At 40.2% G+C, this 11,998-nt stretch overlaps 1 protein-coding gene across 1 annotated transcript; it reads right to left on the bottom strand.

Moving 5' to 3' along the window:
• Window positions 1-328: 328 nt before the first annotated feature.
• On the bottom strand, window positions 329-11,417 carry SLC16A14 (solute carrier family 16 member 14). The gene is made up of 6 exons (XM_041475759.1): window positions 11,319-11,417; window positions 8,774-8,911; window positions 8,209-8,485; window positions 7,223-7,366; window positions 2,537-3,529; window positions 329-1,008 (listed from the first exon to the last, which is right to left on the bottom strand). Exons 3-6 carry the CDS (start codon window positions 8,468-8,470, stop codon window positions 860-862), a joined length of 1,548 nt encoding a protein of 515 aa, XP_041331693.1. The 5' UTR covers window positions 8,471-8,485; window positions 8,774-8,911; window positions 11,319-11,417; the 3' UTR covers window positions 329-859.
• Window positions 11,418-11,998: the final 581 nt, after the last annotated feature.

The raw sequence follows: 11,998 nt of genomic DNA, 5'->3' as shown, positions 1-11,998 counted from the left end.
TATTAAATTCTACAATAACTCTAATTAGGTAAAGGGGCCAGAGAACTCAAACTGTTTCTGGAAACGTTTTCCAGTCACAGTGATATTTTCCATATGTTTCCTGTTTCTGCATTTATGGGTTTTTTTACTTCAGGTGCATTAAGTGTCACAGCATTTAAAATGCAGCCTGTGTATTGAGGATGGCTACTTTAGATGCAGTTGATACTTTAAAAAAAAACAAAATTAGAAATCGTTGAAGTAGAATCACAGAATATACTGGGTTGGGAGGGACCTATTGAGTCCAACTGAATCACTTCAGAAATATATGAGAACTTTTCTTCAGATTTGCATCACAGAAATAGTAATTTAGTATGCTGAATTAATGGAATTATTATAGTAGCATTTCAACAGTACTTGGCTAGCCAGGCAAGAAATACAATCATTTCCTAGCACCCAGTAACTAATCTTTCATCAGATTGAATATATAGTAGAAAGGACTGTTATAAATCATTCATGTCCTGACCAAATTCTCTCATAGGACTAATGTAAATTAGAGTAACTGCACTGCAGTCAGTGGATTTTCACCAGTGGTTAATGGTGAAATATTAAAAGAGAAGCAAGGGTAAGTGTCCTTAGCATTGTTCTAATATTGAAGTACTAGCAGTGTGCTTTTAATCACTGTATTTGGTAGTTATAAAGTAAAATATATTAACTAATTTTAAAAGAACACTTCAAATAATTTATAAGCCTTATGGAGCACATTTGTTTTTCACTTAAGTGCACCTAAATGTGGTTGTTCTATACGAAAAACATCTTCATACTGTCACACAAGAGAAACACAAAACCAAAAAAGTTCTGTAAAAAAGTTCTGGAATTTGTTCTATACTTGTGCTTCTTCTGCAGATTTTTCTCTTGACTGTTTCTTTTGAATACAAGGTTGTATAAGTAAAAATATTATTCCCACCATGTATAGCAATCCAGCTATGTAAAAAGAAAAATCATATTTTTGTGTGATGTCATAGATCCAACCTGGAAAACAAGGACAGAACATGTTCGTTACAAAGTTAGCCAAAAAAAGTACATTTCATGAGAAAATACAAAAAGTACTTCACACTTCTTTCATGACATTTCTGTCAAATCCACAGATGCTTTGTGGACAAACAATATTTTTCAAACAAGTTACCATAGTTTTGATTTTAAAATCGACATCTTGTAATCCCAAAGCAATTAGATCCTCCTCCCTATCACTGCCTCTGTAAAATGCCCAATATTGGGTATTTCAAATGCTCTGCCTTGTGCAAGCAAACACATTCCCCACAGCTGTTTCCAAGCCTCACATACCAATAGAAGACTGTTCAAGAGATACAATCTCAGTACTGCAATGACTCTCATTCCAGCCTCGATTCCTTTGCAAAAACACACTAAAGTTACTTCTTCATTAAAGTTACTTCTTCATTACTTCGGGAAAGCTTGGGAACCTAAATAAGCAAAACTCCCTCACTCCACACTGGCTGCATTGCGATGTACCCACAAGGTCTGAAGCTCTCTTTACATTAGCTGCTTGCATCCAATTTGCTTCTTAACCAAAGACCAAATTCAGAGACAGGTTTAGCACAGACTGGGAGGTGCTGAGGGAACGTGGCAGAGTAAAACACTGCTGCTTTCAAGGGGCACTGAGAGAGCTTTCTTCTCACTCGTGTCGCTCACCCAGTGGTGGGGAGAGAAAGGGCTCTCGCTTTCCAGGGCTGCTCATGCTGCTGCTGGCTTCCCTTCAGCCTAGAGCTGCCCCTGGCTGACTGTAGCCATGACATCCTCAAGATTTCTCACAGCTTTCTTCTCAGCAGCACCTTGGAAAGAGAGAGCTGGACTCTGATAGAGTACTGACAATCAGTACCTGTATCTCTTCTGTACTCCCCCACCTCTTTCCATGAGGAAATTTATAATGAATGTATGTTTAAACCTAAGTAACTCTAGGATAGCATACATACATTTCTCCCTTCTGCTGGGGATGGCAGAGCAGTGCAGTCCCCAGAGTAGGTATTTCTGGGTGAAGGAAGGCAAAGCAAAGTTAGTTAAATCAACACATCAGCTGGCAGTTTGGAGTGGGGACACCCAAACACACAGCGCTCTCCTTGGGGTAATGCTGTGGTACAAACAGCTGCCTACCCTGAGAACTAATCACCATTTCTTCACGTGGGTAAAGGAATGAGTATGTATAGTGCATATAGTATACAAAACATGAAAAAATAGCTTACACCTTTCTCATTTAACAAAAAAAGTGTATGGTAACTATTTTAAGAAAACATACCATTTTAAGGATAGGTTGTAATAGATTTGGGGCTATGTCCAAGAACTGTAATTTGCAATGTGAGGGCAGTGAGCTAGAACCCAGCAGATGTGACCTGTAAATCTGTACATTGTAAAGCTCAATGTTATGTCCATTCTGGAGCAGCTGTGATTTTGTTAACTGCACATGCACATAGCATAAGTTTAATAATACAAAGAGTCACACAATCATTACACAAACATCTGTTGGTTAGCAATTTGAACTTTTTACCTGCAAAGGGTGGTCCAAACAAAGCAGATATTCCATTGGCACAAATGATGATGCCATAGGCATTTGCAAGGTGTTTAGTTCCAACTAAATCTTCAGTCACAACAGGCATTAGAGAAAAATAGCCACTAGAAAATCCTATTAGAGCACAAACCACAGCCAGGCCAATGTACGTCTGCATTAGTGGCAAAGTAAGAATGCAGGTGACCAGGGTAAAGTTAGCCATGAGGAAGACATTCCATGTGCTGATGCACGGCAGATCAGAGATGATTCCAAGGATCACTTTACCAAAAATATGAACAATGGCTATAATGGATGTCAAAGGAAATACATTGTCCTGCCTAGATAAGTTGTACTGCTTGACTATTTCTGGAAGGTGAATAAAGGGAATGACAAAGCTGCTATAGGCAAACAAAGCCCAAATGATAAAGGCCACGAATACTCTGTTGGTAAACAGTGATGCAGCTCCAAAGTAGCTGGAGTACCAGAGTGCAAAGCCCTTCCTGACTGTAACTGTCAGCTGGCTCACTGTCTTAAAGAGGCGCAGTCCATACATGCTCCTTCCACTTCCAGATTTACCTCCAATTTCTGTGTGCTGCACACTGGCAAGCACTTCTTCATTTGCTGCCTCTTCTTTTTTCTCTGGTTCTTCACCAAGGACTCCATTAGATTTTATAGTCTCTGTAGAATGGGACAGAGCTTTTGCCTGATTTTCTTCGCTATCATTTCTCACCACATATTTTTCACGGAGCTCTTTGGGAGAGAGCGGTCTCATGAGTGCCCCACAGACACATAGGTTCAGGGAGATGGCCCCCTGGATGAACATGGCATTCCTCCACCCAAATTCAGTGCAGAGGTACTTCAATAAGGCAGTCATTAGGAATGCTCCAAACCCCGTTCCTGTGGTACTGAGCCCTTGTGCAAGTGCTCTTCTGTTCTGAAAATATTGCCCTACCATGACCACTGCAGGCAGATAAACCATGCCACTTCCAATGCCTATAAAAAAAAAAAAAAATTAAATAAAGCTGAACTGTTTGCCAGCAATGTAAAAAGAAGTGAAAAATAATCAGTTTTATTCCCAACTCTTGTGTAAGCATAGTAGTAAAACCAATAATAGATATTCAGTTCTGATGTTAGCTTTCATTTCTGTCTCATAGTGTTTTCCAAAATCTGCAATACTCATTCCAGTGAGAATGCAATACTGATATTTATTGCTAGAAAAACTAAACACATGGAATATAAAACCTTTATCTCACGTCAGCATGACAACACTGGAAAGTTACAAATGTCCCACAACCAAACAGTGACAGTTACTATGGGGGCAAACATAGACACAGCCTATTTTGAAATATCTGCAATTATAATACCCACATCTGATGGTATCAGTGACCAGAACTGCTTAGTGAGCACATCTTGTTGCTTTCACCCAAGTTCCCCAGCAATGAAGATTCCCACTGAGTTCCTGTCCTTGTTCAGTAATAGTGACCATGACATGTATTTGAGAAGCCAGTACATGGGGTTAGTGCACTGGTGGGACCTCAGGTGGCCTCCAGGTTGGTTCTCTTCGGGCAGTCCAGGGAGGGCCACACAGTAGCTACTCAGCCTTACCAGGTAGATCTCTAATTCTGTTGGAAACCCCTCACCTGTAGTTAAAAACCAGGGTGGGTATTCATGGCATGTACTTCTAGCAGAAAACGATGAGGTGTGCAAACACATCGTTAGAGGTTACAGTTCACCATTTTTTCTCACAGTAAATTCTTCATAATTTGGATTTGAAATTTGGATTGGAACAGGTGTATGTAGAAAATGCTTCCCAACTCACTGTGATTGTAATTCAGAAGTGTTTTGTGACTGCTTTGTTTTCCTAAATAGGTGCTAACGTAGCTGCATGCAGCTGCAGCATGATCTAGCTGCAGCTAGGCCAGAGAAAGCCATGATTCCACAAAAGCCTGAAAAAAGCCCTTCAACATCACAGCAGTGACCCTGGCCAGAGCTGACCCATTTTGCTTGTTAGAAGTATTTATTTCTTTCCTAGGCACATACACAATTGAGCTTTTTTTTTGTGGGGCTTTTATCTTGCACCAGTGTCCCGCCCTACACCCGATCACAGACTCGGGAGGCCTCTGTGCCCCCCGGAGAGCCCCTGCTGCTGGGGCTGCTGCCGGCTGCCGTGAGGAGACAGCCCCGCTGCTCCAGGGGAGCCGGCTGCGAACAGCTCCCTGAGGGAAGGCACCCTCGGGAATGTGCTGAGGGTGGCTGCGGATGGACGATGAGGTTGGGATCGGAGGGATTAACTGATCAGGCAGCAGCCATGAGCAGGCCCACAAGCGCAGCGTGGAGGCCCAGAGGTGATGGCAAGAGGTGGCCACCACAAGGGAAAAGCAGCTCTTTCCAGGAGCAGCCATGAGAACATGGAGAGACTTCCCCAGATGGGCCGGGACTGAGGGGATGGTGAGTGAGGGGATGGGAGTGAGCAGGCAGGACTGAGGGGGTGGTGAGTGAGGGGATGGGAGTGAGCGGGCAGGACTGAGGGTGAGTGAGGAGATTGTGAGGGAGGGACAGAGGTCTCATGGAGCTGGAAGGAACCTCTCAGATATGTCTACACTGTTTTTCTGGACAGAATTACTCCTGCAACATCTCACTTCTCCATCTCACATAAAAGTTTGTCTCTGATTTATTTTTTTTTTTTTCCCAGAAAATCTGGTTTTAAATTTAAAGTCCTCTTTAAATTCTCTACTTAAACTCTGCCATTTTTTGGTTTGTGTGTGCTCTTTCTGAAAAGCAGCTGGGGCTGAAGAAGAACTGTATAGATTCCTGCCTGTTTGATTATATTCAATATATATGAAAACAGAAATTCTGAAAAAGGCAGGATCCTCTCTGTGATCATTGTTCTTTGTTCAGGAATTTACAACATTACTGAAGTCTACGGTATGGTGGTGTAAAGGGTCATCAGAGTGATCTTTGCTAAGCTCACTTTGGATGGAGTATTTCTCCATCCAAAAAGCTAGATAGAAATTTATGTGTAGGAATTCTGTAGATATCTATGAAATTCTATGAAAGGACAGTTTAAGAGAATGTAGAGTACTGAAGCTATTACTAATATTGCAAACAGTCCATTTTTTCCATAATGTTGCCCTCTGGCAAATGTAACATAGACAGTGCTTCATTTGCAAAATAACTGTTATCTGTGGAGTGAGTAACATTTCAAAGCCCCTTGAACTGCTCAGTGCTGCTCAGACAGTAATTAAAGCTCAAATTTTGCATTTCTTACATGGATAACTTTCACGTTTCTGTTTCATATCTGTTAACAGTATCTATTTTTGGAAATGAGCAGCAAACAAAACAGTAGTGCTTTAAGTACTTAATACGGGTTCCTCTACATAACTTACTTTATGTAACTGATTTTTTTTCATAAGAAACATTGCTAGAAACTGAGCATTCAAGCACTAAGGATTTGTCGGTTTTGAAGGAAGATGCCTAAACCCACAACTTTTTGTATTTTGATTGGGCTCTTACACATGTCAAAAGGTTTTCTAGACATCTAATTTCATTCAAATGACAAAACATTACATCAGTCATTTTGATTTTAAAAATTGTAGTGATATTAGTTGCTCTGAGTGGTTGTTGATACAATATGAATAAATGTTATTAGAAACTGCATATGAAATACCACCCCATACATTATCCTAAGTGAGGCTGGGAGAGAGTTAATTTGCTTCCTAGCAGCTCATCTGGTGCTGTGTTTTGGATTTGTGACCCAATCCCTGCTAACACAGGCATGGCTTAGCTATTGCTGGACAGTGTTTACACAGCGCCAAGGCCTTTTCTGTTTCTCACAGGGTGTTTCTCACCCCCTGTGAGTGGCAGAGCACCAGAAGCTGGGAGGGGATGCAGTGGGACAGGGGACCCCAGCTGACTGAAGGGACATCCCATACCACGAGATGTTGTGCTCAGCAGTAAAACTGGGGAAGGGAGGAGGAAGGGAGGATGCGTGGAGTTGTGGCAATGTCTTCCCAGGTAATAGTTGCACATGACCAAGCTCTGCTTTACTGGAAACAGCTGAAAGCCTGCGTGCCCGTGGGAAGTAGTGAATGAATTTCTTATCTTTGTTTTGCTTGTGCATTCAGCTTTTGCTTTATCTACCAAACTCTCTTTATCTTATTTTTACCTTTCTGATTCTCTCCCCATCCCACTGTGGGAGAGGGAGTGAGCAGCTGTGTGCAGCTTAGCTGCTGTAACCCACTTCAACCTTTAAAATGGGTTTTGAAGCAGTGCTGAATTTTCATAATCCAGTATTTTATTAATGTGGAGCAACTTCTGGAGAAAACATTTTTTATTCTTTCCTGTGAGAAGGAGAGGAGTTAGCTAGATATGAAATTCATCTTTAAATTTTACTTGTCAGAGTTTGGGTTACAGTAACTCCCCTCATTAAAAATGTCCTCTAATGTATTCACTTGGGTGAAACTGATAGAAGTTCCACTTTCACATGTCAAATTCAAACAACAACAGAAGGGACTGGGCCCAATCCACTGAATAAATAATTTTCCTAAAAAGATAACAGGCTGTAAAAAGTGTAAAAGCAGAGCTGGAATAACTTTACAGTCTACCTTCCCTATTTACTCACTCAAATAAGCTTCAAAAGAATCAAAAATAATTGAAAGAACCTTCAAACATTAGTGCAGCTCTCACCAGCTGTCACTCCAAAGGTGAGGAAGAGGTAGTGCACATTTGAGGCATAGGCACTCAGTATCCAACCCAGGGCATTCAGGATCCCTCCAATTATGGCTGTTGTACGGCACCCACACATGCTGATGCACAAACCAATAAAAGGACCTGTTAAAAAACATGAAAGAAATTATAAATTATTTATTTAATTCTTTATGCTTTAACGATTTTTCACTTTAAGTTTCTTAATGTTTTAAATAAATTCTTAAAACATTAGGCAAAAACTTGTGCAACTCAGTTTGTTTACTTCTTAAAATTACTTCTTAAAATCATGGAAAGACAAATACAATCAAGTAATTAAATACTTAGCAAATACCTACAAGACCTGCAATCAAAGTTGCCCCATGAAGAAGGGACAGTTTAAACAGAGGAATAAGCTGAAACACTTGTTCCTCATGCTGATGCTGTAGGAGTGCAAGACATTTTCACAAGTAACTACAAGTTAAGCATTTTATCTTGTTTTCAGTAGAATAATTTAGTCAGATATAACTTTTTTCAGTCTTCATTTAGGGAGTCATATGTGTCTATGTACATATATACACAAACATTTCCTCCAGATACTATTTTGGGTTGATCCCAAACTAAAAACTAAACAACTAAAAAAACGTATTTTCATTCAGCTGCCAAACTGAAATGTAAACTGTGTGAATTCAACATTTTCTCCTCACAGATAGAGCATGGGGATGACTCCAAGCTTCACAGATCATGTTTTCTTAATTCTAGGCAGACCTGGAAGTCACAGGCTTCCTTTCCTGCTCATGCAGTTTCCTGGGCTAACTGTCTTCCCTGTCATCTTCCTTGTTATTCCCTTTCTCCATCCACATTGTAAAATTGGTCCTGGTGACTTTAAAAGTCAGCTTGGGACAACCATATGAAAATACTTTAGGGATGAATGGCAAACATATTCTGAAAATATATCCAGTTTTAACATATGTGATGCTGGCACATACCTACAATAAGCGTGATGCCCATGCTGAGGGAGCTAACCCATGCTGTTAAGCCACGACTTTGATTAAACTCTTCAAGCCATTCCATGTTGAGTACTCCAAGGGCCATTTGGGAACCCATGATGAGTATGTGCACAAGGAAAGAGGAAAGTACAATCATCCAAGCCCATCCTCCATCGATGTTTGGATTAGGTTTAATTGGCTTACTTCCAACTTTTGAGTCATCTCCAAAATCATATCCAATATCCTCTCGACTAGCATACATTTTCTCTGCAGTATTCTGAAGCAAATGCAGTAAATACCTAAAAACACATACAAAATAATCAGATTTTGTGGTTTGGTTATGGTGAATGCCATAAATCACTATCACATTTCACCACCATAGTTAGTGCAGTTGTAGTGAATACTGTGACTTCATTATTCAAATGCTTAGAAAATTGTAAAATGCTTAGAAAATTGTCCAATTAATTTATTTCTTTGTGTAACTTCTTATCATGGCTGTCTATGCAGAAGTATTTACAGGCTGACAGTAGGCTGCATTATTTCCATTACTATATATTTTACTTACTTTTAGGTGGCTGAGAGCCCTCACTCTTCATGGGTTGACTGTGGTCACAAAAAAGATTGGTCTCCCTCTGTATATTACTTCTCTATGTCACCTGCTGTCCCAGTAAGATGATGCACCTTTGTGTTCAAGTTCATAAAGCTTGGAGTAAAGAAGCAGCAGGTAGATGAAGTTACCACATCTTTTCAGAGGAAACCAGTTTGGGGATGTATTTTTTCCTTAGCAGTGGAAGAACAAGAATGAAGCTTGTCTGAAGACAGCAAAAGATAAGGAATTCAGATTCTTCATTTTTAAAATGTTTTGGTTACATAAATCACAACAAGGCAATGGTTACTGCCCCTCTTTTTAATAGTCAACATGACAACAGTTTGTTATTATGTGTTCAGTTTCCACAGTATTAATCCTTATAATCCTACTAAAAGCTAAGAATTCTTCCAAATTAATGTCAATGCCTATCAGAATCAAACTGAGTGACAGAGTTACATGCATAGGTGTACATAGGATCAGATCACACTGGCTTAATTTGATTACTTTGATTTATTCTATTGTTACTCTAAGAGAAGATTGTAACACAAGGTGAAAATAATTTCAAAACCACTTTTAATTGATTAACAGTCAAGGTGCATAATCCAGTCTTCCCTCCCTCTGATTTCTGCTGCCACAGATTCAAATTTTACCCAACTGTGGAGCACCACATAGGTTTCCATGGAGACTAGAAATGCAATGATACAAATTACAAGAGATGGCAATTTTTTGTCTTCTTTTCTCCTTCAGAGAAATAAAAAGAAACATCAGCTTCACAACAGTGGAAAGGGAAAAAAGATACCAAAAATTCTTTTTAAAAGCTCCTTATGTCTCCTGTGAGCGCTCAGCATGTTTGCCTCTGGGCTGGCTCCTCACTGCTGCAAACAGGCGGTGAACAGACAAACCCAGATTCTGTACCAACTCAAAATTTGTCTTTAAATACGTGAGTACATTTTGCTTCTCAAGTTACTACCTTTCCAAACCGCTTTACTATTTTCTTATTGCTAGATAAACACACCGAGAAGGCTCTGGGGCATTCCACAGTAATCCATAGCTGGGGTCAGAGCTGGCCAGTCCCAGACACCAGTGAACACCTGTTGATACGTGCAGCCTCTCCAGCCTGGCTGCTGCCTACGTTCCCTTTGTGCTCAAGTGTCACCTGACCCTTCCTGGCAGTGCAGGTAATCATGTGTAACTAAGGGCAGCTTGAGCATGTAGGCTCTGAGAGCACTCTGATCTGCCTCACAAGTGAGCTGCAGCTAAAATGTGTTGCACTCCTGGTAGCAAATCTTTCACAGATGGATGTTCTATAGTGACTAAGTTGTCATTAGCCCTAACTTGGCCATGGGAGGTATTGGTGACACAGTGAGGAAGAACAAGAACTGTGCACATTTAACACTTGCTGCACAGGCAGATAAGCTGGGGTCAATTGATGAGTTGTCAGTGGAAATGGATACTGAAATGCCTTCTAGGCTGTTCCTTTCCAAACTGGGAAACAGAGAATGGAGATAGTGCTTGGAGGTCCTTTGAGAGGTCCTGCAGGGTGTTTGAGGAAGGACGAGCAGCAGGGGAACAAGTCAGAGCCATGCACTGGTACAGACTGGTTTTTTGACCATAAAAGGACAGCCTGGTCACAATTATTAAATTATATTATTAGTTAAATTAAAGAGGACAGCCTTAGTCATAATTGTACCTCACCATTCTTCTGAAAAAGATAGGTCTTAAAGATGACATCTCAAGCCTTTCGAATAATGTACTTGGAGCCAGAGCCTCTGTTGTTGTAGGTTACTGGACTACTTACAGAGGATTCAGCCCACTCACAAGGCACAGAGAGACTAGGTGCAAAAAGGTGATAAACACAGTGAATAATCATGCTAATGGGAAATAATGAGAAGAGGCAGAATGAAAGAAAATCACAAGCTGTTGCACATGCTCTGCATAAGATTAATGAAAATGTATGAGGGATATTACAGTGCATCTTAGGTAATGGAACACAAAATTATGTAACTGAAGATTCAGAGGCAAGATTAAATGTAAAGCCTCACCTTTCTCTCTTATACTTTTGACTGGTTTTGTGCACACCTGAATCCTGATACTGGATACAAAAAAAAATTTCTTCTTTGGACAGGAAATAGGCACATCTTTTACATATTTTAAATTATTTGAAGAAAAATAATTGATATTGAGCTGCAAAGTTATGACACTCCTCTTTGCAGTCTTGCTGACAGAAGTGGCTTAGATTGAGTAGATGCAAGTTAATGTCATGCTTGTATCAACCCCCACAATCTTCAGAAAATGCATATACCATTTGAACTGAATTCTTGCTTATTATTACTTTCATACTATTAACTTTTCACTAAGGTGACAAGTTCAGAGTGAATACACTCAAAAGCAGAGGAGGTCATCTCCAATAACTGCACAAACTCTCAGTCTCTGGATAAAGCAAGGATTGGACGCCTGGATCTCCTCCCCAGGACAGTCTGATTGTCCCATGGCCTGTTGCACCCAGGGGAAAGGCACATACCTGCCTTCAACTTTCTTCCCACACAGCACTGCCAAGAGCAGGCTCATGAAAGGCAGAGGAGCCAAATGAACTCTTTGCAATTGTGAAATCCTAGAGAAACTGTAGTGAAAATGACAGCAGCTGATGAAGCCAGCCAGTTTCCCCAACAAGCAAGGCAAGGAAGACCCATTCACAGTAACAGTGTTTGAATACAGCTCCTCAGGAAGAATTTCATTTAAAGGCAGGGGAATCTGGATTCTTATTTGGTCACCTGTAAAAGAATGAGATTATTTTTTTTTCCCAGAAAAGCTTTTTAGACTATATGCACACAAAGTATGCAGAGCTCTTAGAAAAATGGTCCAAGCATTAGTGCCTGCAAAGATGCTGAGCTTTTTTCAAAACCTGACTCATGAACTATTTTAGGGACAAATGCAGATGCTGTAATAAGACCTAAGTTAGCAGCAAAACACCCAAGTTCCATGTACCATCAGTGGAGCTATGGCTCTCTAGCTTGTAGTTCAACTAGATCACTGAAAAACATCTGCTGTTGCTATAAAAAGTATATGATTAATAATTTACATATATTGGGTCAACTACCTCCAGCATTTGACTGCGTCAGTGTTAAAAATTATAGAATAAAATTGTAGTTTAAAGACAGTTCCAATGGATAACTCACAAATGCATTATAACTAGTAATGAGG

Source organism: Pyrgilauda ruficollis, unplaced genomic scaffold, assembly GCF_017590135.1.
Source record: "Pyrgilauda ruficollis isolate IOZ18807 unplaced genomic scaffold, ASM1759013v1 scaffold36, whole genome shotgun sequence".
NCBI lineage: Eukaryota > Metazoa > Chordata > Aves > Passeriformes > Passeridae > Pyrgilauda > Pyrgilauda ruficollis.
This window is presented reverse-complemented; position numbering and strand designations above follow the sequence as displayed.

Bases quoted from the DNA above. Each gene is read 5' to 3' on its own strand.
- SLC16A14 (XM_041475759.1), bottom strand. From the start codon at position 8,470: ATGTATGCTAGTCGAGAGGATATTGGATATGATTTTGGAGATGACTCA. The intron at 7,367-8,208 runs GTATGTGCCAGC...GTTTTTTAACAG, and splicing joins GGGCATCACGCTTATTGTAG to GTCCTTTTATTGGTTTGTGC. The intron at 3,530-7,222 runs GTGAGAGCTGCA...TTTTTTTTATAG, and splicing joins CACCTTTGGAGTGACAGCTG to GCATTGGAAGTGGCATGGTT.